This window comes from Perkinsus marinus (assembly GCF_000006405.1).
Source record: "Perkinsus marinus ATCC 50983 genomic scaffold scf_1104296970664, whole genome shotgun sequence".
NCBI classification, from domain to species: Eukaryota; Perkinsozoa; order Perkinsida; family Perkinsidae; genus Perkinsus; species Perkinsus marinus.
The window spans coordinates 282,452-307,171 of record NW_003202385.1 but is presented as its reverse complement, the minus strand read 5'-3'; the positions used below and the strand labels follow the sequence as shown (position 1 = coordinate 307,171).

Below are 24,720 nucleotides of genomic sequence, written 5' to 3'. Positions count from 1 at the left end.
TACTCAGCATCAAGATAGGCGTTGCCCTCTCTCATAATGCGCTCCTGATGCAAAGGCAAGTCTCCTACCAACAACACGGCCTACACTCCACCTGCGCCGGCTTCCCGGAACCAGGACGATGTCGATTGAACCGATCGACGATGTCCCTACCCGGAAAACTATTGTGGGAAATACCGTGGGTAACCTACATGCCCTGAATGACGGTTCCAATAGGCGCAAAGTTTTGCCTGTCTAAAGCTGTATTATCTCCAGTGTTGATAAAAACCTGAACATCATTTTCAGTCCAGATGGACATCGCTTCTACCTCACTTGAGTACTCCTCGAATTCGGGTTATCGGACTTCGCGAAACTTATACTCCCTCTAACGTTAGAGGCCTGACCAAAATCGTGGAGCTAAGTCGTGACTAATGGCCTACCCGAACAGGCTCGTCCATGAGGGGCATCCCGAGCCACTTAGAGCCCACACCAGGACTGCCACTGATGCCGAACTGCACAACAAAGCCGGGCTCTACTCGGAAAACACGAGTATCATCGTAGAAGTGAGTCGAGATGAGCTCCATAAATCTAATACAGCGATGATAAGGCTAGTGCTGCTTAGACGAACTGACCTGTTAAAGCCTATGGGCGCAACACTAGGGAAGACAGCCAATGTGAAGAAGCCGAATGATTCTAACGTACCATCTCCAGCCGGTAAATTCGAGACGCTGCATTTGACCTGGCGTGAACGAGAGCAAAATAGATGCTTGGGGTGAGCCGGAGGGCACCTGCACATGGGGTAGGCCCTCTCCCGCTAGAGCCCTCCCATCATCATCAGCAAGCAAGATAAGGGGCATCATAGAGTAGAGGATATAGCGGCATTGCATCAGGGTAAAGAGCTGCTGATTCAGATAACATCTCACGCCCATATAGAACAACACAACAGTAACGGGGGGGAGCAACAACGGCGAGCGTGGACGGTACATGCCATAGAGAAAGGACTATCATTGGACTGATTCTATAGACCATGCAGCAAGCTCGCCGATCGGTGGTCTCGTGTGCCTGAGTCAGTGAGCCCCTGCAACCCTTTTGGTCAGTACCAGGCTTACATGCCTCCGCTGGGGTCGAGTCTTTTAGGTACTGCGTCGTACCATAGATTGCTGCCAGCGATCCGATAGAACTCTTAGCGTTCCGGGTAGTACGCTTCTGTCTACTACCAGACCTCGTTCTCGGCCTTGACTCACTAAAATGAAGATTGGTGACGGTCGCCTCAGTCACCGCTCACCTTGGCATCTCGTTAGGTGACACACTGGCCATCTCCAACCCCTCCATGGCTTCCTGTGCCACCGCCCTAGTGCACTCGAGGGCTGCCTCAGTGAGGACCGACGCCGCTACGTATCTTCAATAATGTAAACCAGTTTGGTTCCAAAAGCTGGAGTCGACTGACTTAACAGCTCTGCCGAGTCTTCGATATGGTAGCGTCCTCCTTGTTGGCTTATTCAGCACAACCCTCGCCCATCGTACCGAGTCCATAAGCCCCGATGGGTCTATACCCGCCTCTCGGCAAATCGCGCTCCATAGAATATCCTTGTTGCTATTGACATGCCCGACATCGTCCAACGTCTTCAGTCGGAGAGCGAACATCTCCCTGCTGAACCCAATGGCACCGTCAGAGAAGTACTGATAGGCTTCCTCAGGAGTACTGAAACTATGCTTGAGATAATCGATGAACTTATCAAGGCAGTGTCGGCTTTCGTGAGCCACCGGGAGGACCTCAATAAGAGGTGACCTTCTACGGGTAACAGCAGCAGATACGGGCCGAGCCTTTCGATGTGCATTGGAGGCCCGTCCCTGCTTCACCACTATATGATCGTCGTAGCGATCGACTAACCGCCTACCATAAAAGGAATCTCCACACATAGGAACAGGAGATAGCGGGCTCACCCTAGGGTTTCCTTGTTCGACCGGAGCAGCTCCTCTATAGGCGCTACTGACTGCCCCCCAGTACCCTCCTTTTGATTCTGATACACCATAAGAGCTCCCAGCGCCTCATAGTAGGCCTGCATGGACTTCACCAGAGCTGAGATAGTGAACTGAGACCAGCCAGCACCTCTAGTTCATGCAATACCCAAGCATCGCTACCTCCATCTCGCTTTGCTTAGCTTCCTGTTGGCTCAGTCGAGCGTCAAGATCGGTCTTGATGGTCTCCTGGGCTTCCATACCACTCTCCAGTGAGGCGACCAATTCCTGAAGCCCAACTGAGCACCCAAGTGATAGTCGCCATTGACAGTGTACATTCCTCGTTCCTTCACAGAGATGGTCAGTCACTAGAGCGGTCACTCGGATGAGTTCTTCGTCAGAGCTATCGGCAGTCAGCCCATCTGCCCCCTCACAAGACTGGGGCTTCATCAACCCTAACACCCCAACTCTCTATCTATGGGATGAGATATCGGACCTTCCAGTTTCTGTGCGACCTTCCTGGTTTCCTCCACTCCTTGTCCATCGTCCTTCACTCCACACAACCCTTCCCGAGGGCCCTAGAGAGCAACGACGATGACGTTGTGGCCAGTCCGGAGAAGTTCGAACTAACCTCTAGAGCTGAGGCGTCGTCTATGGAGGACTGTTCAACTACGACAATTGGAGCACTCGGGCCTAGATAAGGTCTTATAGGGCTGCATGGCAAGCTGAACCTCCTCACCTCCGAGACCAGGCGACCAGTAGTCCCCATCTCTACCGAGGAGTTCTCACTGCTGTCGGGCGCGCTAAACTCCGATATTCTTCCGCAGGGGCTACCGTGGTCTCAACGGGAGTTCGAGTAGCGGTGGAATTATCTACTCTAACGATGAAGAAGTGCCAAACGGGACCCAATAGCCTACCCGAACTGACTGACCACGTGAGCGCTGTGTCATCACCCGGCGAAGGCATCACTGGCGCTTGATACCCTTCTCCCTTATCGGCTCCCCCGCGCCTCTTCCTTGCCTTATACCGGCCCTTCAAACGCTCAGCGAAGGAAGACAGTGCTGTCGTGAGTTTCTATAGAGATCACGTCTTTCCATCTCTCCTCAGACCCCCTCCCCACACTACCTTCTTCTGAGAACCACGCGATGGTCCCGGACTTTGAACGGGAGCATCCATAGCGAGTAGCGCTTCCCAGTACCTAAACGAACGGTACTACCATTGACCACACGGTCTACAGACTACTACGGCTTGTCGGTTATGAGAGCCAATGCATTGGTGTATGCATTGAGACGACAGCTCGCAGCTTCCTGTGGGCTTTCCCACGTGGTTTCTCCCGTCTTAGCGTTGTAATAGTACCTACTGTTGAGATAAGCTCCTAATACCACAACAGAGGCTATCACTCTCTCCCATTTCTGCTCTTGGTAGCCTCCCAGTCGTCGACTCCGGACGCAGTAATCTCTTCCTTGAACCGTTGCAACTCCTCAGCGCATGCTTTCCCAACCTGGAAGCATCGCTACAGCGAACACAAGGGATGACCATTCCTACCAAGTCCCGCTGCTGTTGTCGCCATAGAGACTCCCTGAAGAAGCCGATGAGACGACTGTATACGTCGTGATAGGGATGTTCCCATGAAGGCCTCTTGTCAATTAGATGCGCATAGTACCTACACGCACCGTCGCAGTGGTCGGGAGGAATCGAGAGGCTTACACTCTTCCAGTGACCTTATCTATTTTCCTCGACCAATAGCTTGGCAATGGGCATCGTTCCTCCACCATGCAGTCAATGAGTAGCTTATGAAGCCAGGGTTCTCGAACTTGATAAACGTCAAGAAGAGCACAACAGTGACTGAACCCAAAGCGAGGTAGGCGCCCAGTCCCGTCACTGTCACTACCTCAGGTCGACTTTATCAATGTCGAGATTTCCATGAAGTCGAGTAGAAGTCATTTTCGGCAAGATTGCATTATTGGATTATAACAATCTGGTGATGGGTGAAAGTGTCCCGCTGCTAGAGACGCGGGTTCGACCCCTACAACATGCACTTTTCGCTCGACCTCGCTCGAAATTCTATATTTCCATTCCCTCATCGACGATATCCGCATCCCAAGCAAGTAAAGGTTGGCCCTTTCTTGACGATAAATACAACATGATGTTCTTCCGAAACAAATTACACAGTGTCAATCGTGCGGCCTTCAAAGACCCTCCTCAGACTAGGATCATCCTTCATGATATCATCAACCTTCGTAGTAAGCCTCATAAGGACTCCTGCTGAACTCATCACTATGGCGTAGGGTATAGCTACATACAATGCCCGGTGTAGCGGCCTGCGATTATTCATTTGGACACACACTCTGATAACAAGACGCATTGGTTACGGAAGATTTCACATGATGACACTTACCCTATAGAATAGAGGCCGACTGCTGACCCTGTAGATGCTAGTACCGGCCTCACGTAGTGGCGTACGTCGAAGAGAGTGGCCATTCTCCTTTCATTGCCTTCTAACCACACCTCTTTCACAACCCTGAGGTTGCCTTCTAGCGATTCAACATGATTCCTCAGCCTTGCATAGCGGCGAGCAAACCAATTGGGCCTATGGGCTGTGGGAGCGACAGTAACTGTATTTCCTGCATTCAATACGTCACTAGCGCTGGTGGGCCGATCTGTGAAGAGGTTCTCGAGGACAAGGCCGCCGGGCATAACTAGGCTGATCAACTCAAGCTGGCGTTCTGGGAGGGAGCAAAACGTTGACCATTTAGCGATGCACTACGCAATGCCAGGGGGAATTCACTGAAAAAAAACCTACAGCGACGAGGCAACACTCAGAGAGACGGGTAGTATTAATAAGAATGAAGAGATATACCAACGTACAACTACCGGTCTGATGACGAGACATCACACTGCATATCGTACGCCGGCTCGAAGAGGAAAATAACAAATACTGAGAGGCCACTGAAGTGAACTGTCACAAATGACAAAAAATGTAGAGGGTAATATACACTGGTGGAAGAGAGAACTGAATAGAGTACAAGAAGAGATAGATGAGAACATGATTCCGGAAGAAATCACCGATAATAACGGAGGAGTGCAGAGTATAAAACCATCATGCGAACACGCGGGGGCTAACCGCTAGTAGCGACCAAAGAGCATCCCGTCAGTTGATTCAAGTTAGCTGCGACTATGCCATACACTACTCAGACTTCCTACCCTTGAGTCGATAACTCGACTCGCCCACCCTTGGCTGCAAACCGGAACGTTGAACTGCGACTTGAGTAACCTACAGACCTCAGAATACATGTAGCCAAAGTAGTGACATACAGAGAGATCTAACCGAGTAGTTCAATGATACCTGCCTAGGGACGGCAGTGGGGGGGGGGGGGGGTAAAAGGAAAAACATGGGGATCGTACCCAAACGACGACTGACTGACAACAACAGTATAACAGCCCAGTAGTCTTGGGAGTTGAATTATCACCGAATTGCCATCTTGGCCTCTTGACCTAACTCACACACCGTATAGTCTCTCGTCACTTGAACTCTTGAGCATGTTCCCATGCTTCTCCAATACAGGAGAGGACGGCGGAGATCATCCTTCGCTCAACAAGGAAAGCATCGCCAGTCCTGCGGCTCGCTGTGAGCAAGGGTAGCACTACTACCATCTCTGTTTAAACACAAAATATATTCCCTAAATCGAATACCATCGCTGGCCTAACCGCATCTACTGTATATGATGCCGTTCCGTATAAAGCATTCACATCGCCGCCAGTCTAAAGCACACCTCACCCGCGATGAAGGCTGGGCGGGGTACGGAACGCGTTTTTGATACAGAGGATTTATCCGATACCACACGCTAGAAACAAAGTGTTAACCGATACATTGACAAAACATAAATTAAACCTAGAAATGATATCTCGTAATCTCGGTACTATGGCCAATCACCATACCTATAACGGAGTACTCTGAGCACTTAGTCAAGAGCCATAATACCTATGGCATTATGGCTGTTATGCAATTCTTGCTATTTTTAGGTTATGGTATTATGTTATTGTTATAAACCCGTCCCGTTGCTTGGTGCTAGCAGTCGACTCACCATCCCCATAACTGGGAATTGTCGGGACAACACTAGTGTAATGCCTTGGCTGTCGTCATGGTATCGCTCCAGCCAAGTCGCACAGAAATTACCTCCCTAGCTCCTCTTCATCCACACTATCGCCACACGTAGATTTGCAAGCACTTGCGGTACTGTTGGAACCTCCATAAAATTTCAAAGCATCAAGTGCTCCCACTTTGGCTTTTGACTTTCGGGTTCTTGTCAGAGTACAACAGTTTCAGTGGGCATGTTGGTAGTAAGTTTAAGGGGTGTTTAAGGGGTTCTATGAATCATTCTCAAGTGACGGGGTTGAGCTTATCACATGACAACAACAGCACGACCGGGAAATTCGGAAGAAACAGCCGGTCGAGGCTCTATCACAGCCGCGGCGGTCGGGGCTAGCACTTCCCAAGCCTTACAGAAGAAGGTAGTGATTGGGATGTCCGGGCTTGCTAGATAGGACGTAGACTGGGTACTATTCTTGTGTCGGGCGACGATACTATCGAGGGAATCAGTAGACTGAATTAATGTAGACTTCGAATTACGTTTTAGAGTAGTTATGAAACTTTGTGAATTGCAATCGTGAAGTCCTCACGAATAACGGGAAAGATGCGTTCTCTATTGCGGTTCTGTTGGCACTGTACGAGGAAATAATAGGCTTCTTAGCGGTGCATGGGCTACATCACAGGAGTGTAAATCTATCGAGTTATCGTGGGTACACTAGTAGAGAGGTTGATATGGATCTTACGATCATTCTGGCTAGGTTCAGAAAGTGTTGTCACTGCGATTCGAACCTGGCAGCTCTCTAGCTGTCTTGCAGACGCTCTCCTCATTTTATGGTGAAGGCAACAGTGTGGATCAGAGAAGGAACCTTAGGTAGATGACGAAGGCGTCTTCGGGGAACTACGACGACTCGCTCAGATACATGATAGAAAATGAGAATCTTATGTTGAATAAGGAATTTGTTAATAACTTCTCGGAAGTGGAGTCGGCCGTTGAGGACATGTAAGGACGATGGCGGGAGGTGGATGAAGATTCAACTGGAACAGGTCGAAACGTCTTAGCGACTTGGAGAGTCTCTTGGATGCAGCTTCGGCGCAGCTGCAGGACTCTCGGAATAACACGCACGAAGTGGGCACTTGCCATTGGGGTATTCTGGTGATCTCAACTGGGGGACGCAGGTACTGGAAAAGGCTCGAAAGTTGAACTTGCATAAGAAGCACACGGTAGAAAAGAAGGAAGTAGGTCGACTCGGGCACCTCTTGGGAGGCCACACTGCACTGCGAGGTACTCGATTTGTTCTCTTCGCGGTTTATATTACCACTGGAAGACGAGGCCAGAATAAGGAACTCCGATTCCCCAATAGATGAGGATTTTTTCAAGAGTCTCAAGCAACTCCATCGGGTAGGTTAGTGAAGGGGGGTAGTGGTCCTGTGTACCAGCTTATGGTTAGATACGTATTGAGGCAAGACGCATGTTGGATGAGCTGAATGATAGTGATAGCACGAGAACTATAGGGGGCGTTGTCGCTGATGCATCTTCCACCCCTTCATCTACCTCCCAAGAGGTTGGTGGAAGCAGTGTGGGGGGGGGGCAATATGCACATGGTCAGCTACATGTGTTGGTGAGAATTTGAAAATTATGAGTAAATTTTGGAAAATTCTTGTTGGTTTCTGTGCACTTATAACCGAACGCGTACATTAGTGAGGAAACTTCTGAGCTCAGCTGAGAAAAGCGAGCATATATTCCAACCTTCGCCCCTAGATAACTTTTTAGGGGAACTCACACGATGAGCTCAAGGGGGCATTCCACTACGACGCAGCTCTGGCAGTCGACATTCTGCATCAAACATCGGATCTACAGGAGATTGCTTACGAACGTATCTTTGTGTGGATACAGGTAGAGTGGGAGAGGGTATGCATTGTAACGGCTGGTTGCAGAGGCAATGCAAGGAGTTGATCACCGTGGCTGATGACTCTGAAGCGGAAGAGGAAGTCTCTAGGCGTATAAGGAAGGGACTGCAAGTCATTCGACACAGGACAGTGTATTTCAATCACTCAGCTAAGGTGAGGTCATCATCATCATTTACACAGGAGGGTACTTGAATGCTCAGGAGATATCGCGGGTTCGCCGTCAGCTGTTGATGCAGAGGTTCCATGAGACTCTCACGAAGGGCGGACCCACCAGTCGCCCCATAGACATTCACGCCTACGACATTGTTCGGTGAGGTTATGATGGTCAATGTAACGAGAAGTGTTTGGTTAGGTATACGAACGACATGCTCGCGTGGATACATGAACAAGTTGCTGCGGAGCGAGAGTTCTTCATACAGACCTTTTCTGAGGATGATGAGGAGACGGAAGGAAGAAGTCCTTGCGGCGACTCGGACAACACGTCTTCGGGGGAGAGTAAGGATCTATACTTTTAGTCATATTTTATTACTAGTACTCCTATTTCAGAGCCGATGGTATGGTGGGAAGGCCTTGGTACGGCTCTGAGTGGTGTAGCAGAGCATCTCCGCCACAAAATTGACGTCGCTGTGTAATCCTTCGTTCAATTCTCTCAAGTGTCAATTCTCGAGTTGCTGTCATCTTCAGGACAGGCGGATACGCCAACCTCCCACGCACAGCATCCGGCTCAGCCAACGATGACACCAGTATCCGGGCTGAGTCGTTTAGAGGCGACCTCAGGAGTAGGGCGCGCAGCAACTCTATCTGGGATGACACCATCGGTCACGGCCCTGGTCCGGTGGAGCTATTCAAGGTATCGCTCAGATCGTACTCAGTCAACTGCTTTCATTTTCCGTTCAGGTGTCTAAGCTTCTTTCCTTTTTTGAGATCACTTTACGACCATTAGTTCTGCCGGCTGATGCTACGGATGATATTGTGGTTGAAGAAGTGAGTAGAGCTCAATATGAACGAACCGTTGATGGTCGTGTACTTTCAGCCCTTGTTGGCCATACTGTCGGATTTGGGAACGCAGACTCATCGGAGCTTTCTCGATGCGTGGGAGGCGCAGGCCCAGGCGATTCGTTCTACCAGCACGTGAGCACGGGTCTTACTGACCACCACTTGCCATTGCATTAACAGGTATCTGCTGTCAGCGTCTTCCAGTTTGCATGACCTTTCACCACCAGCTTTCGTGGAAAACACAGTGCACTCACTTGAAGAAGTAGGAGATAAGTCGTTGCTGTCGACTCTGTTACTATCGCCTGTGTGATTGCATGGTCCCCGTTCCGGGTGCGTCTGTGAGGACCCGACGGCGACTGTTGATGAGGCTCTATCTTTATGCGATTCAAAGGCTATGCTGTGCACTCTGCTCATCGCTTAGCTAAGCCATGATTTTCTAAAGACTGATCTGTTGTATCATAATCACGCTTTCTGCTAAGATACTGACCATATTCCAAGAGAGTCATACGATGCTGTGGGGGGTGGCAGGCAAGGACAGCCAAACTGACGAAGAGCGGGCTCAGGCTGAATTATTCCCGGTGGCGTCCTGGTCGATTGGCCACGAACCTGTCGCTCTGTTCATTATTATCCGATCAGATCCTCGCTGGGGCTCTCGACCCATTGCTGCAATTTTGCCAGCAGATCTCGACGGCAATGGCCAAAGGAGATGCACCGGTCTTCATGCTCAACTGTCTCGCAGCTATGCAAGAGCCGTTACTCCGATTCCCTTTCACAGTACAGTCGAATTGATTTCACGTTCCATGATCAGTAGTGTTATACTTCAGTCCCAACGTGTCACTATGTTGCACTCACTCATTGAAGACCAGATGAATGAACTAATCAAGGAACATTCTGAAGTGAGGATGCCTCGCCCACAATGCTGTTCCCGTTTCCGAGCTACAACGGGCTCGCGGCTTCGATGTTTTTGTTCTCATCTCAGTCCACGCTTAGACAGTTAGGGTTGGCGGAGATGCTGCGACAACTCTCTGAGGGAAAAGATATTGATCCTATGACTTTGTCGGCGTGCTTCAGAGGCTTCTACACTGCGCTTTTCAACATTAGTGAGTACCGCTCGGGGGACAATTGCACAGCTTCATTCATTCATCAGGTGGAGCACTATCTATCCCCGCCATTGATCGTCTCAGCGACCGCTCTCTCCGCTCCCAAGCGAGACAGGGTGTGTGCCTCCAAATAGCTGATGCTTATGAAAAGGTCTACAACTATGCAGCTGAGCACTTTCCTGATGTTCACGCCAGTCATAGTCCTGATAGTGTTCGAGCATTGCTTGATGTATAACTTGCATAGGTTTCTCATACCACATTGTTGTGTCAAACAGCTTATATATGAGATCCGTGAGTTACCGAGTTAAAGAGATTCAATGGACTCGGCTATTCATCAATCATTAGTAAGAAACCGCCCAAAGGAATATATAAGGATCATCCCATCGCCCACTGAGCACACTGTCGATCTCCAGAAGAATGTTACGTAGCATGATACCCCGTTAGCGTTACCTAAACGTTGTTCAGTAAACCGCATCTATTTCGACTCATTCATCGAACAACTTGACGAATCTTTCTATGGCGCCAATGCGTCATCAGTAGCGACAACAATGGCATAGAGAGTTTCCTCAGAATTTACTGATCGCTCGGAAGCATTTGCCCTGTACAAGCTAGATCACTGCTGTCCGATCGCCTTAGTCTAGTTTACCGTTAACCAATCCGTTCCTTAGAGTTCTACGGCTTTGCTGCGTGATGTTGTGGAATGCCTCGCGTGGAGCGTCACTATGGCCGTGGCCGTGGAGCGTCACTATGGCCGTGGCGCATGGCGCGTGACTGTAAATACGTACAGTCGTAGATACATATGTATATGGATACGTACAGACGTGAGGTAACCCTTCGATTGGCCTGTAACTAGGCCTGCCAGTATGAGCTATACTATCGTGTAGATCGGCTCAGTTCGGCCCGATGAGTACAGTCTATTCATCCCTGTTCTTGTATCTCTGCTATGGCGCCGTGTGCGGGAATAGCTATGCCTCTGCGTGCCTTGGAATTCATGGGAGGTCTTGACATGCTTATGTCGGATGTGAACGGAGTTTCTGGATCACTCGATGATCCTACTCGCTTCGCAGAGCTGAGCTCGTGTGTGCCATCTTCGGTTCATCCTCCCGCGGGTATTGCATAGTACGACTTATACTTTTGATCTATATGATGCCTGATTGTATCATGTAAGGCTTTACGTGCTATAGGATATTCTGTAATGTCTCTGATGAAGCTGTGGACTTACATCCTCGGATGCGCGACTGTTAAACTGTTCACTGAGGCTGTGGTTCTCAAGGAGGAGAAAGGTCTGAAGTAGGTCGGCTCTCGAATGAACAACGGGAGCACTTTCATCTCTTTTTCAGTTGGTCCCTGGGTCCTCACAGCGCTCACCGCAAGGCCAACGACCAGCAGAACAGTTCTGTATATGAGTATCCCCCGAACCAGCTATACGGCCCGGTGGTCAATGGTTCATGCCCTACAGTTAATGGCATCAGACAGTACGCCGCCATTTCCTATCAGGTGAGAATCTATTTGATTACTGATGAGCAGCTGAATTTGGTCGTTTGTTGGATGACTGATACCCGCTTCCAGGATCCTCATTACTCGACATGCATGCCGATTGTCGCCCCACACAGACCCTGCCCGCCTGCTCTAGCTGAAGCCAAGCCTGTGCATGATGGATTTGATCCACTATGCTACGTACCGTGTGCAACTGTAGGTTACTTCGTCAGCTCTGGATCCTGTATGGTTGCTCTCTAAGGGGGGACCATCGTTCGTGTCTGTAACGAATATCATTGCGAGTCTTACTTCATCTCTCATGAAGTTGCTATTCAGTGCTGACGGTCTCCGAGCTCCCCTTGTTTGAGCTTCCTATTTTTCCTCAGGGGCTGGACTGCCAGGAAGGAGCCGCATGTCGCGCTACCAGCCGAACTAGACTGTGCGGGTTTTATACCCCAAGTGGATAAAGAGAAGGCAGGAGATGAGAAATGATGCTTCGAATACTCCATTTCTAAGAGTACTCTTTCGTCATCAACTTTGCGGCATGTTCAACAGGGTGTATATCTTACGCCTGCTGTATCTCCATGTCTCAGAAGGTTGACTATCTGCTTAAGCATTTTTCGTATGACTTTCCGGTCAAACAATTTTCCATTCCACTATAGTCAAGCAACGGTCTGCATTGAATAGCGAGTTTTGTTGAGAGTACTCTCGTGCAGGGAATGTCGACGGGATATCTTTGCACATCCATGGACAATGTCTATTAGGCATCCAGATTGGACACCAGGGGTGCAACCTTTTCCAAACTGTCGCCATTGATGATAAAGACTCGTTTACCAGACAATCCGCATGTAGTCCAATTGTAGTAGAGGTTAGTACTTCCCCACAGCACTGTGATAAGATGGGTAACGCTTGACCATTGACCAACAAGGGAATCGCCAGTGGAACAACCCAGTGGTGGTGTTTCAGTCGATTTTTCATCAGTTTCGGTGACTTCGGAACTCATTGAAATTACCGTCCAAAACAGAGGCGGAAGGGGACGAGTAGTGTGGGATAGTTCTCCAGGCATACCCAAGTAACCGTTGTTCCTTCTATGACTAGCACGCACAACCACATTCATGCTCGCTACCAACTAACTATCGATCCCGAAGGTACAGAAAGCTAGAGTGAATACCACTAAAGAATTAAAGTCTATTCTGAGCGTTGTAAGTCTACCCTGCTCGATGGGGTTACATCCAAGTTGGCAGTCACGAACGATTATACAGCCGCTACTTTGGCAGCTTCCAGTCTGATGATTCTAGTTTGATGTCTGGGGCTGTATGCGGATGATACTGATTCACGAATCTGAGTCCATCATTCAACCCACCCTCTGATTTTTTCATCTGAGTAAATACTCAGGCTCACTTGTTGCATCAGGATCCGCATACGGCCCCCGGACTGTAGTACTACAAAAATCGACCAAGACAGGAATCCTGTCACAGGAGGCCGATTCATCCGGATGGATCCTGATCATGGAATATGAAAAGTGCATAACATGTTCCAAAATTTAGCGGAGCGGAGCGTTTGCGTGCAGTCCCATTCAGCATGTTAGGCCACCTTATCCAATATAACGAAATTGAAAAAGCCTTTCTCCTGTAGGATCTATTGTTGGGCACTAATGACCACTGCCTTGGACCTCAATGAGCCCTACTCGAGTGCTGAGCTCAAGAAGGTTGCCTCGGTAGAGTTTGGTATCTTATCACCGCAACAGACGATAGCTCAAAGTGTATGTAAAGTGGATACAGGGAATATATATGTGGATGGGGTACTATGGGTTGAGGGCATGATGATGATGATGTTGATATGTATTGCTGTGTAGGAGCCGGTCCGAGGGGGGCTTTCTGATCCAAGACTTGGCTCGGTTGATCCACGTACACCGTGTGAGACCTGCGGTATGAAGATGCGGGATTGCCCAGGACATTTCGGCCATCTGGAGCTTGCCAAGCCGATGTAGTATCCATGCCCTCGGTCAGCTTAAAAGTTGTTGATAGGTATCATGGTGGCTTTTTGAAAACGACATTGAAGGCGTTACGATGCGTGTGTTACTATTGCAGCAAGCTGTTGGCAGACCCCAACGACCTCGTTATCAAACGTGTGCTCCGAGTGAAAAACCCAAAGACTCGACTGCAAGCGGTAAGGGTGGGGAGCTTCTCTTCCTACGTGGAGTTCATTTTCAGATGTCTGTGATATGCAAGTCTAGGAAGGTGTGCGATAGTGGAGGAATGGAATCGGTGATGAAGAGCGGTGGCAAGCAGCAAGATGAGGATATTGATGATGAAGATGTTGCTCATACCGGTACGTTAGTACACCCTTCAACGACCAGTCTTGTAGTTTTGAACATGTTAGGGTGTGGCTACGCTCAACCCTCGTATACAGTCCAGGGCATGCAGATTATCGTGTCCTTCCCATCATCAGCCAACGAGGAAAATGAAGATGGTGTGGTAGTGGATCAGGGTGATACCAAACGCCCTTTGAGCGCAGAGACAGCGTAAGTACCCCTCCTCCTACTCTAGTGAAGGGATTATGTTCATCGATTTCAGGTACAACATCTTGTCTCGGATATCGGTACCCGACATGATAGCGATGGGTTTCACTCCGGGGAGATCAGAGCCCTCCTGGCTGATTCTAACTGTGGTCCCTGTACCGCCCCCACCGGTCAGGCCTAGTGTTGCATGTAATGTTTTTAGTAGTTGAGATCCTTAAATTGACGGTTTCTTGGTAGTTGGTGGTGGTACTGACAGGGCTGAGGATGATCTCACTCTCAAACTGCAGGATATCGTTAAGGTTAATCAGATGCTGAAGAGGCAACTGGAAACTGGTAGTAGCTGTTTTAGTTATGGTAGTAGCTGAAATCAGTGTTGAAATTCATGTTCGCATTCCTCAGCTGAGCTCATGAGTTTCCTCACTAACTATAGAAGTTCCTATAAACCAATGAAAATGTTATAAAGCTTTTTCAGAACTTGCATATTGTCACCAACGCACGTAGTTGATTATGTACATATTTCCCACACTGGCTGTAGTGGTAGTGGTAACTGTAGGTAGACTGGTCCTGCATCAGGTGCTGGTAGTCATATAGTAAACGAGATAGCAGCATTACTACAGTGGCATCTATATACTCTACAGGATAACAACATACCCGGCATGCCTGAGGCTCAGACCAAGAGCAAGAAGGCTATTAAGAGTATTAGGTCCCGGCTGAAGGGAAAGGAGGGACGGTAGTGAGGGGAACGTATCTGCGTTCGTGGGCAGGCTGAGGGCAATTTTCAGGATTCGTGGCAATCTGATGGGAAAACGAGTGGATTTCTCTGCTCGTACTGTCATCACTGGAGACCCGAACATCGATATTGATCAAGTTGGTGTGCCAAAGTCTATTGCTATGAACCTTACCTTTGCTGAAAGGGTCACTCCACTGAACTACGCGAAGATGAGGGAATTGGTAAGGACATTGGGAGGGCTTGGCTGGCTGAATGATGATGAGGTGTGTGTGGCTAGGTGATGAGAGGACCGACGTCGTGGCCTGGCGCTAAGAGGATTATAAGGGATGATAATAGCTGTATCGATTTGAGGTTTACCAAACAGGCTCAGGTGAGTTCAGTGAGGTACGCTTGTTGTTGTTGGTATGAGGAATTTTGATAGGATATTGTACTACGATACGGCTGGAGGGTGGAGAGGCATATGCAGGATAACGATCTGGTCATCTTTAACCGTCAGCCGTCTTTGCATAAAATGTCTATGATGGGGCATAGGGTGAGTGCTTGTTGGAAAAAGTGGTTTTGGGATTTCATGGAATTTCCATTCAGGCTAAGATTTTACCATTCTCGACATTCCGTTTGAATCTGTCTGTGACTTCTCCTTATAATGCTGATTTCGATGGTGATGAAATGAATATGCATTTGGCGCAGTCGCACGAGACTAGAGCAGAGATCAGGAACATTATGATGGTCCCGAGACAGGTTGTTAGTCCACAGGGAAACAGGCCGGTACGGAGAGGAAGGGGACTATGACGGTGGTACTGTTGCTGCGTATCTCAGGTGATGGGTATTGTCCAGGACTCACTCCTCGCCTCAACACTGCTCACGAAACGTGATACCTTCATAGAGAAGGATATGTGTATGCAGTTGTTGATGTGGTTACTGCCAGCTAGTTGGGATGGTGGTAACATGCCTATGCCCTGCATTTTGAAGCCTCGTCCGCTTTGGTCTGGCAAGCAGCTGTTCTCTATGCTCTTGCCGAAGATTAGTCTACAGAAGGATGCTGGTATAGCTAGTAAGAACCGAGGAGATGACCCATGGTTCTCAAGGAGTGACTGTCGGGTAGTAGTAGTAGTAGTAGTAGTAGTAGTAGTAGTAGTAGTAGTAGTAGTAGTAGTAGTAGCAGTTGTAGTAGTAGTAGTAGTAGTAGTAGTAGCAGTTGTAGTAGTAGTAGTAGTAGTAGTAGTAGTAGTAGTAGTAGTAGTAGTAGCAGTAGTAGTAGTAGGGGTAGAAGTGGATGATGGAAAGGTTGTTACCTGTAGGTTATCATTCAAGAGGGCGAGATTATGTCTGGCGTCATCTGCAAGAAGACTGTTGGTGCTTCCTCGGGTGGCCTTATCCACATCACTTGGTTGGATTATGGTCCTGAAAGAACTAAGCAGTTTATTGGTAATCTCATTTTTGTCCCCTCAGCTGCTCTGGTTATCTTCTTGTAGGTGGCATTCAAAGGCTGGTGAACTTTTGGTTACTCCATCACGGCTTCACGGTTGGGTGTGCTGATATCGTTGCTAACGACGGTACCATGCAGAAGGTGGCCGACACTCTGGCACAGGTAGATCGATGGTTTTGATGAAAAGATGGTATTGGTCTATCCAGGCGAAGAGAGATGTGAGGAAGTTGGTATTGGATGCCCAGAGGGGACGGTTGGAGGCCCAGCCTGGCAAGTCTCTACAGCAGTCATTTGAAGCGCGAGTGAACCAGAGGTTGAACCAAGCTCGTGAGGTATGCGCTCTGGGTGTGGTGACAGTGGCGGTGGGGATAGTAGCATATCTCAGCAGTGCGATGAAAATTGCACATGATCAACCACATGTGTTGGTGACTTTGTGAGGAAATTGTGGGGGATTCTCGCTGGTTTCCGTGGAGTTCTAATTCGACTCGCTCATGAGCTCCGACGATTAGTGGGGAAACTCATGAGTTCAGCTGAAGAAAGCGAACATGTATTGCAACACTGTATTTCAGGATTCTGGAAGGCTCGCGGCCGATAGTCTTGATGATAAGAATAACATCATCGCTATGGTGGACTCGGGTTCAAAGGGTAACCCTATCAATATTGCCCAGGTAACTATCGATGCTCCCTTCCCTTCACTAGAGTAGTGTTCATACTACTAGCATGAACCGCTTCAACCGCTATACCACTCGTCGTCTTCTTTCCATCATTCAGAGTACTGTTACTTTAAAGTGATCGGCCTTCCATAGTCGGTATTGGCGAACTACCATTGTTGCTACTATACACTAGTGCTCGCCTACTATACTACCCTAATTGCTCTCGATATTAGTGTAGATGGATATAGTGAAGCCATCTTCACTATTATCATAACTGCTACTTATAGTAGCAAAGTAGCAGTTTGAGTTTTCAGATTATAGCATGTGTCGGACAGCAGAATGTGGAGGGAAAGCGTATACCCACTGGGTTCCGGGATCGTACTTTACCACATTTCACAAAGGATGATTTCGGGCCCGAGAGTCGAGGTGAGACAGGCCCTCACAGTTTAGTCTACCATCACCATCCCTCTCAGGTTTCGTCGAGAACTCCTATTTAGCTGGCCTTACTCCTCAGGAGTTCTTCTTCCATGCTATGGGTAGGTCGAAGACAGGGCTAGTAGTAGGAAGATATTCTCGCGTTCCTCACCTGAGCTCAGGAGCTTCCTGAATAATTTTAGAAGTTTATACACGAATTTTGGTGGAAGGGCACGAAATCAACGAAAATTCCTCAAACTTTGCTCAGAATTTTCATATGGTTAGAAAACTAAGGATATGAGCATTTCTCCACGCTGGTAGTGAACCTCTTTTCCCTGTAGGTGGTAGAGAGGGTATTATTGATACCGCCTGTAAGACTGCCGAAACTGGATACATCCAGAGACGACTGATCAAGTCCATGGAGAGTATCAAGGTTCGATATGATGGGTCTGTGAGGAACGAGATGGATGAAGTTGTGCAGTTCTTGTAATAGGGATCATGGTTAAACGCTCGCTTCCGGTAGTACTTGTAAAGCACTGATGACCGGAGTATGATCTGATAATTCACTTGGGTTTTCGGATTTATGCAACCATCGCGACCACAATTGTTTTCGGGTAATTTTCATGTTAGGTATGGCGAGGATGGTATGACTGCCGAGTATATAGAAGACCAGGATATCGAGTTGATGAAGATTAGCCATGAGAGGCTGGCAGCTATCGCTAAGCATGACTATCTCAATCCTGATTATGGCAGAGGATGGATCAAGGATGAGAAGGTCCGCAGTAACATTCGGATGAACCATGAAGTACAGGCGGTACTCGATAGAGAATTTGAGAACTTGAAGGAGATGAAACGACTTCTATGTGAGGGGGAATGGTTTGGTGATGATGATGGGAAGGAGTGGTATTGGATTAGGTACGAAGGTGTATAAGGATGGCGAGTCACGACAGCATATTCCCATCAATGTGAGGAGGCTGATTGACCAGTGCCACTACCTCTTCCCAGCTGAGGAGGATCCTGATGTAGCATTCAAAAAGATAATGACTGCTAATGGTTTCATTGTAGTTCTATCCACCTCAAGAGGTGGTCCAGAAGGTGGAGGAGACCCTGGATAGGCTAAGGGTCATTCGAGGCCTTACTGATGACCAAGTCCTAGGCTGGGAGGCTCAGCATAATGCCACTGTGGTAGGTGTCTCTACTACACTATCTGGTTGTGTCATTGTACTGGGCAGGTCCTCCAAGCCCATCTGCGATACCATCTAGCATCTAGAAAGCTACTGGAGAGGGATAGGCTCGGGCAGAGGGCAGTCGACTGGCTGTTGGGAGAGGTAAGGTTAGTGGGGAGAAACTGGGAGGTGATCTAATGATCAGGTCGAGCAAAGATTCGAGAAGTCCCTAGTCGCTGCTGGGGAGAGTGTTGGCACCATCGCGGCGCAGAGTATTGGAGAGCCGGCCACCCAGATGACTTTGAACACCTTCCATTTCGCCGGTGTTGGTAGCAAGAATGTCACTCTGGGAGTTCCAAGGTGGGGTCAGCATTGAGACCATCTTGGCGACCATTGTTATTGCTATAGACTGAAAGAGATTATTAATGTTGCTAAGAACTTGAAGACTCCCAGTATGACGGTGTACCTGCATCCGGACTATGCTTCTGATGATGCCAAGGCCAAGCAGGTGCTAACTGTGGCTTGAGTATATGATCGACGATAGCAATGGTGGTCTGTTAGGTTCAATCCGAGCTGGAGCACACATCTCTGGGGAAAATCACGTCCTATACCCAGATCCTATTCGATCCAGATGTTCGCACATCTATTCTGGAGGAAGACAGGCAGCTGGTGGAGGAGTAGGTTTATGGTCATCGATCTTCCCATCTCAACTTGGTCGTTTTTAGATACTACGAGTTGCCAGAGGACGACTTCGACTCCTCGCGATGCAGTCCTTGGGTACTTCGTATTAAACTGGATAACTCCGTGATGATTGATAAGAAACTCTCTACTCGATTCGTTGGTCAGAAGATAGTAAGAGGGTCACTTGCTCATCTTGGTCAATCTTGGATTTCCTCAACGCTGTTCAGGTTGAAGACTACGGCGGGGATGTCCAATGCATCGTATCTGATGATAACAGCGAGAATCTGATAGTACGCATTAGGCTCCTCCGCGATACTGAGGTAGTACTGTCACTATCACTGCTACTCTACAATGATCGTGTTTTCAATAGACCGCGGAGGACGGGTCTCCTGAGATGAAGGATGATGAGGAGGATGAGGGTAGGTTGGGCACTTTGTAGGTGTATGAGGTGTGGTGGCAGATTATGATGGGGAAGAGGATTTCCGTCTGCTCAAGAAGGTGGAAGGCTCTCTACTCTCGGACCTTACTCTAAAGGGTACATAGTATTCACTTCCCTTGTCGTTGTCTATACTGCTGCTGCTGTTGGTAAGGTATACCTGGTGTCACTAAGTGCTACATGAGACAAGACAATAGGGTTCAATATAGCAGTGATGTGGGCACATTCGTAGGCATTTGTGTACGCCTGAGGTCGGCGCTGGATGGCTGTTCTTTGTAGGCTCGTAGCAGGGAGTGGGTTTTGGATACTGATGGCTGCAATTTAGAGCAGGTAAATAATGCGTGGTGCCGGGATCGAACCTGCGACCTTATCTCGTAGGTGTTGACGATGGAGGCAGTAGACAGTACTCGTACCTTCTCCAATGACATCGTGGAGATCCTCAATGTGTTGGGTATCGAGGCCTGTAGGAAGGCTTTACTCAATGAGCTGCGACAAGTGATCAGTTTCGATGGCTCGTAAGTTTTCAATTTCAAGATGCCCCCTCATGCCCCTCTACTGTTCAGTTATGTTAACTATCGACATATGTCGGTACTGTGCGATACGATGTGCCAGAAGGGACATCTGATGTCGATCACAAGACACGGTATTAATCGTGTAGAGCGAGGGCCTTTGATGAGGAGTAAGGGCCGATAGTACTTCCTTGCTTGTACATGGCTTGGTAGGTTCTTTCGAGGAGATGGTTGAGATGCTCATGGATGCTGCATGTTACGCTGAGACCGACCATATGCGGGGTGTTAGTGAGAATATCATGCTTGGACAACTGGCACCTATAGGTGGGAAACACTGTTGGAGGAATATATAATTGCTTTCCTCAACTGAGGTCTAGGAGTTTACTTAGGAATTCGAATAGAAATGTATAGAAACCAACAAGAATTTTCATATTATGACAAATGTAGTTGACCATGTGTTAGGAACGGCTGAGTGTGAGTTGTTGATCGACACGGACAAGTTGGTGGACGCCAGGCCGGTGCTACCAGAAGACGACTTAGTACTGCGAGAGGCAGCTAAGGACACAGGTAGGGGCTCCCTCGTTGGGATAGTGTCATGATCAATGAGTGTAGGAGACATGGCCGTCGGTGACTCGACTCCTCGTGATGCTGCTGATGTGGCGTTTGGTAACATAACTAGTCCGATGGCAGGGGAGTGGAGTGGGGGGTAGGACGGTCTCGATTTGAGGCTGTTGATATCAGAGTCATCTCCATTCAGTTACGATGGAGGGATGCTCTCGCCTACTTCCGGTATGATGACCTCGGGGATGTACGATGTCATGTCACCTGGTGCGGCCTTCAGCCCTACCTCCTACGCACAGTCCCCAGGATCGGTAAGGGTTGCCTCCATCCTTATCTCTATTCCTATCATATTCCTTTCTAGGCCCTCATGTCGCCGTTCTCTCCCTCGGCTATGTCGGAGTTCACACCCTCGGCCTCTGTGGGTGGGGGTATGACGCCCTTCTCCCCCTTCTCGGAGGCTGGTCCCATGACACCAGGTAAGGAAGACAATTTATATCGTGGCTCGTCATCTTCCCTTTTAGGGAGCGCGTTGTCGCCCTCTTATTCCCCTACGTCACCATCATCTGGCCCTATGAGTACGGCAATGAGTCCAAGCTATTCCCCGACTAGCCCAGCGTACTCGCCTGTTGAGCTACCTATACTCTGCACATGCCGTATAGGTATTCTCCAACGAGTCCTGCATACTCTCCTACGAGCCCCGCATATTCCCCGACGAGTCCAGCGTACTCTCCCACAAGCCCAGCGTACTCCCCGACAAGCCCAGCGTATTCCCCGACTAGCCCTGCGTAAGGCGTCTTCGTGTTTTCCCCTCCTATTCCTGGTTAGGTATTCCCCGACGAGCCCGGCGTATTCTCCTACGAGCCCAGCGTACTCCCCGACGAGTCCGGCTTATTCTCCAACGAGTCCTGCGTACTCTCCTACAAGTCCTGCTTACTCCCCAACGAGTCCAGCGTACGTCATTATCATCATCAAACTCGTCGTGAAGAGTTCTATAGGTACTCCCCGACGAGTCCGGCCTACTCCCCGACGAGTCCGGCGTATTCGCCAACATCTCCGTCGTACTCTCCTACCTCACCCGCGTATAGCCCGACGAGTCCGGCGTACTCTCCAACCTCTCCTGCGTACAGCCCGACGTCCCCTGCCTATTCCCCTACGTCCCCAGCGTACTACCATCCTTTAGTCACTAGTAGCGATGAAGGTCCTGTCGTCAGGTACTCTCCTACGTCGCCAGCCTACTCGAACACCTCCCCATCGTAAGCTGTGGAGGAGGGGGCTCCTGAGATTGGTGGCTTTCCTCAGATACTCCCCTACATCTCCTTCCTATTCCCCCGCATACTCCCCTACGTCCCCAGCGTATTCACCAGAGAGTCTGCCTACGGGTAGTGGGTACTCCCCTCAAGGAGTTGAGGAGGAGGAAGGAAAGGGAGATGATGATACTTCTAACATCAAGCGGCGTCGGGACTCTGACGAGGGCGACAAGTAGGGACTCCCCGCAGTGCTCTTCCTTATCTTACTACTATCTTAGATATTCTGATCGTGAGGATGAGCCGAAGAAGTCCAGGAAGGAGTGATCATTGGTTATGCTCGTTGCCCTCTCTGTTGGTGCCTCATCATCTAGCAGCAGCAGTCGTTCCATTTACGTTGATACTTCTTCAATCTCATGTGTGTCGTTGTCGTCGTGTTTAGAGTAGTGGTCACTGTGGGTGAGTAGTTTGTCACCTTTTTGTCATAATTACAGATGGAGCTCCCAGGAGGGATGACCCCGTCACTTTTCCCATCCCCACACCAGTGGGGTATGGACTTCAACGTCATGTCTGCTATAACGGGGTGAGCCGGCTCCTCATGCTCTACTACTACTACTACTACTACTACTACTACTACTACTACTACTACTAGTACTACTACTACTACTACTACTACTACTACTACTACTACTACTACTACTACTACTACTACTACTACTCCTGCTACTACTACTACTACTACTACTACTACTACTACTACTACTACTACTACTACTACTACTACTACTACTACTACTATTACTACTACAGATTGCTATCAGGGAGGTCCGTCAGCTTCCGCCGATACCTGAGGAATCCCCTTTGTCGCACACGAGGAGTGCTAGTCAGACACTAGTTGACTGGGCAGAGCGGACTCTAGCACCGGAATGGAAAGTAAAATCGGCGTGCTTCTCACGGGCCTCAAGATGCCCTTCCTCAGGACTTAGAGGATGAATATGACTCTACACCAGATGGAGGGGAAGACCCTCGAGAGGTAGGGTTACCTTCATCGCCCTGTACTCCTCTACGTCCTTCTTCTCAGTTGCCATCAGGACTGTGTGTAGCTATCGGTCGGACCCGGTCAGGTGACAGAGGATATCGTTCGTGCTGCCCTGGTCAGCCTCTTCGCGATTGACGTTACTGCTATGGTGGTCCAAGTAGGTAGTCGACCATGGCACGATGCTCCCGAGCTATACCCCAGTCTTGAGCACTGCATATTCCGTAACTTCATCAAGGGAGCTGCTGTCGCGTCTACCACCATGGCACTCAGTGCAGTCCTACCGAGCTTGCTTCGTCGTCAGACTACCGGAAGGTGACGGTCTCCCCTACTGCTAGCAGCACTGCTCGATCAGCCCGTTTTCTTTTATAGGGCTAGCTATTCAGCTTGCTCCGGTAGTTTTCCCATAATTTTCGTACAGAGTTGTCAACCCGTGTGCTGCTTCCCGGAGGACTTCCTTTGTCAGGCTCGCTGGTATCGGTAAAGCTCTATTCCATCCATCGCATGTACGATGTGGTGTATTCTTTGGAGGCCTCGTCAGCACTACCAACACCCTCCTGTACCTTCTAGGATCCGCCAAACGTCGACATCAGTTCGCATGGCTGGTTGGATTACTGTCAGGTAGGAGGTCGCCTACCATCACAGTGGAGCCTTCTTGTTGCCTCCCAGGTCCCTGGGTTTTGGCTCTATCGGACTCGACACAGTACTACGTAGCCGTCTTCGTCCTGGTCAGGACTGTATACGGCCTTGCTGAGCTGGGGGTTAGCATGTTGCTCTCAATAGGGCCTCCCCATGATGTCTGCTCTCAGTCTCGTGAAGCCTCTGCATTGTCCAGTCGAGCTGTTGCGGTGACCACTTCAGCAGCTGCTGTTGCCCGTATAATGTGGTGTTGGAGCAATAAGAGGCAGGAGCTGGATCCTCAGTGAGCTCTCATCATTCATATTCCCCCCCTGTCAGCGACTCCCATAGGTTGGTCGAGTTCATCATTAGACACTTCCCAAGCCTTCTCGACAATCCCCCTACTGGAGCATTGCCTCTGTTGACCTCCTCTATTAACGCTCTGAAGGAATCATTCCTTGTGCTCATTCCGACGTACCTCCTTCCACGACTCGTCCTCTCCTCCATTCGTTTACGAATTCGTGAGATTTTGGATAAGGACAGCTTCGTTGGTTTGCTGAGGTCCTCGGCATTTCTGGCCGTCTTCATCACCGCGTTGCGAGCAGGCTCCTCACACATCGGGCTCGGTTCTCTCACGGCTGGATGCGTTCTCCTCCTTGAACAGCCCTATAGACGGCAAGAGCTGGCCATATTCCTGCTAGCCCAGGCTGTTCACTCAGTTGGTGTGTGTCGACGCTTGTTGGGACCTATTCCGAGGACTGCCATCTTCAGTGTCTGCCTAGCTATTTGCATACACTTCTATATAAACGAACCGCGAGCTGTGCCACCGGGTTATCTATTCCTTATGAGGCGATTCTTTGACAGCGGTAAGAGGAGGCATCTCCCACTAGCTCCTCTGCTTCCAAAACAGAAGATGCAGGAAGAGTTGATGACACGGGACATCCCAGGTCACGAGCTGTGCTCGGTTATATGAACGGTGCTTATTCTATTTTTTCCCACAGTATGTCAGTGAAAAGCACGATGATGGTTATAACCAAATCCTTTTCGATTACTAGATGAGGGTTCGCGTTGTTAGTAGAGCCAGATGTCCATGTGTTAGAGTTCAGTTCGAGAGGGTCGACTCGTATCACCCCGTCTGTGTGGTTGAATAGGGGGTGAACGATTACCGACAGGCGTTCGATAATGGAGTTAGAGATAGTCTACAACCATCACAGACACCC

The 24,720-nt window shown here is 49.2% G+C and overlaps 9 protein-coding genes across 9 annotated transcripts in view; 6 read left to right on the top strand and 3 right to left on the bottom strand.

Moving 5' to 3' along the window:
* Positions 1 to 129, top strand: part of Pmar_PMAR017143 (component of oligomeric golgi complex, putative) — a gene marked incomplete at both ends in the record, with an annotated part of 1,677 nt that extends 1,548 nt beyond the window's left edge. Inside the window, one exon of the mRNA XM_002767521.1 lies at positions 56 to 129. Coding sequence (XP_002767567.1) covers positions 56 to 129 — 74 coding nt within the window. The remainder of the gene's footprint in view (positions 1 to 55) is intronic.
* Positions 130 to 184: 55 nt separating this feature from the next.
* On the bottom strand, positions 185 to 833 carry Pmar_PMAR017142 (Peptidyl-prolyl cis-trans isomerase A precursor, putative; the record flags this gene model as incomplete). Its single annotated transcript, XM_002767520.1, has 5 exons — positions 185 to 265; positions 310 to 375; positions 417 to 564; positions 609 to 715; positions 765 to 833. 5 exons carry the CDS (start codon positions 831 to 833, stop codon positions 185 to 187), a joined length of 471 nt encoding a protein of 156 aa, XP_002767566.1.
* Positions 834 to 1,081: 248 nt separating this feature from the next.
* Positions 1,082 to 3,710, bottom strand: Pmar_PMAR017141 (hypothetical protein; the record flags this gene model as incomplete). The annotated part of the gene is made up of 14 exons (XM_002767519.1): positions 1,082 to 1,136; positions 1,262 to 1,375; positions 1,424 to 1,870; positions 1,921 to 2,069; positions 2,119 to 2,223; positions 2,272 to 2,390; positions 2,432 to 2,513; positions 2,725 to 2,807; positions 2,889 to 3,009; positions 3,061 to 3,133; positions 3,181 to 3,291; positions 3,336 to 3,436; positions 3,481 to 3,598; positions 3,643 to 3,710. 14 exons carry the CDS (start codon positions 3,708 to 3,710, stop codon positions 1,082 to 1,084), a joined length of 1,746 nt encoding a protein of 581 aa, XP_002767565.1.
* Positions 3,711 to 6,357: 2,647 nt separating this feature from the next.
* Positions 6,358 to 10,264, top strand: Pmar_PMAR017140 (component of oligomeric golgi complex, putative; the record flags this gene model as incomplete). Its single annotated transcript, XM_002767518.1, has 21 exons — positions 6,358 to 6,447; positions 6,784 to 6,896; positions 6,942 to 7,025; positions 7,070 to 7,151; positions 7,202 to 7,261; positions 7,308 to 7,424; positions 7,474 to 7,587; positions 7,797 to 7,919; positions 7,961 to 8,086; positions 8,134 to 8,243; positions 8,286 to 8,428; positions 8,480 to 8,561; positions 8,618 to 8,783; positions 8,831 to 8,917; positions 8,967 to 9,064; positions 9,110 to 9,191; positions 9,409 to 9,507; positions 9,566 to 9,703; positions 9,754 to 9,825; positions 9,909 to 10,029; positions 10,077 to 10,264. The coding sequence occupies exons 3-21, from the start codon at positions 6,946 to 6,948 to the stop codon at positions 10,262 to 10,264; spliced, it is 2,088 nt and encodes a 695-aa protein (XP_002767564.1). The 5' UTR covers positions 6,358 to 6,447; positions 6,784 to 6,896; positions 6,942 to 6,945.
* Positions 10,265 to 11,224: 960 nt separating this feature from the next.
* Pmar_PMAR017139 (hypothetical protein) lies at positions 11,225 to 11,997 on the top strand (the record flags this gene model as incomplete). Its single annotated transcript, XM_002767517.1, has 4 exons — positions 11,225 to 11,319; positions 11,370 to 11,463; positions 11,527 to 11,711; positions 11,892 to 11,997. 4 exons carry the CDS (start codon positions 11,225 to 11,227, stop codon positions 11,995 to 11,997), a joined length of 480 nt encoding a protein of 159 aa, XP_002767563.1.
* Positions 11,998 to 13,159: 1,162 nt separating this feature from the next.
* On the top strand, positions 13,160 to 21,211 carry Pmar_PMAR017138 (DNA-directed RNA polymerase II largest subunit, putative; the record flags this gene model as incomplete). Its single annotated transcript, XM_002767516.1, has 39 exons — positions 13,160 to 13,267; positions 13,361 to 13,491; positions 13,533 to 13,674; positions 13,719 to 14,029; positions 14,082 to 14,215; positions 14,264 to 14,359; positions 14,600 to 14,756; positions 14,809 to 14,977; positions 15,034 to 15,126; positions 15,178 to 15,288; positions 15,342 to 15,521; positions 15,573 to 15,854; positions 16,055 to 16,181; positions 16,229 to 16,344; positions 16,389 to 16,514; positions 16,752 to 16,850; positions 17,150 to 17,261; positions 17,309 to 17,371; positions 17,591 to 17,735; positions 17,880 to 18,112; positions 18,165 to 18,274; positions 18,315 to 18,434; positions 18,482 to 18,577; positions 18,621 to 18,775; positions 18,824 to 18,923; positions 18,977 to 19,092; positions 19,141 to 19,267; positions 19,324 to 19,480; positions 19,557 to 19,631; positions 19,687 to 19,760; positions 19,812 to 19,862; positions 19,911 to 20,047; positions 20,096 to 20,211; positions 20,255 to 20,365; positions 20,504 to 20,608; positions 20,654 to 20,707; positions 20,752 to 20,913; positions 20,964 to 21,078; positions 21,124 to 21,211. The coding sequence occupies 39 exons, from the start codon at positions 13,160 to 13,162 to the stop codon at positions 21,209 to 21,211; spliced, it is 5,004 nt and encodes a 1,667-aa protein (XP_002767562.1).
* A 50-nt stretch (positions 21,212 to 21,261) lies between these two features.
* Pmar_PMAR017137 (P35 antigen, putative) lies at positions 21,262 to 21,855 on the top strand (the record flags this gene model as incomplete). The annotated part of the gene is made up of 3 exons (XM_002767515.1): positions 21,262 to 21,387; positions 21,428 to 21,553; positions 21,598 to 21,855. Coding segments are annotated over 3 exons (510 nt in total), but the record flags the coding sequence as incomplete, so codon positions are not given.
* A 587-nt stretch (positions 21,856 to 22,442) lies between these two features.
* Pmar_PMAR017136 (hypothetical protein) lies at positions 22,443 to 22,934 on the bottom strand (the record flags this gene model as incomplete). The annotated part of the gene is made up of 4 exons (XM_002767514.1): positions 22,443 to 22,449; positions 22,655 to 22,693; positions 22,747 to 22,847; positions 22,890 to 22,934. 4 exons carry the CDS (start codon positions 22,932 to 22,934, stop codon positions 22,443 to 22,445), a joined length of 192 nt encoding a protein of 63 aa, XP_002767560.1.
* Positions 22,935 to 23,348: 414 nt separating this feature from the next.
* Pmar_PMAR017135 (hypothetical protein) lies at positions 23,349 to 23,503 on the top strand (the record flags this gene model as incomplete). The annotated part of the gene is made up of 1 exon (XM_002767513.1): positions 23,349 to 23,503. A coding segment is annotated over one exon (155 nt), but the record flags the coding sequence as incomplete, so codon positions are not given.
* Between the last annotated feature and the right edge of the window lie 1,217 nt (positions 23,504 to 24,720).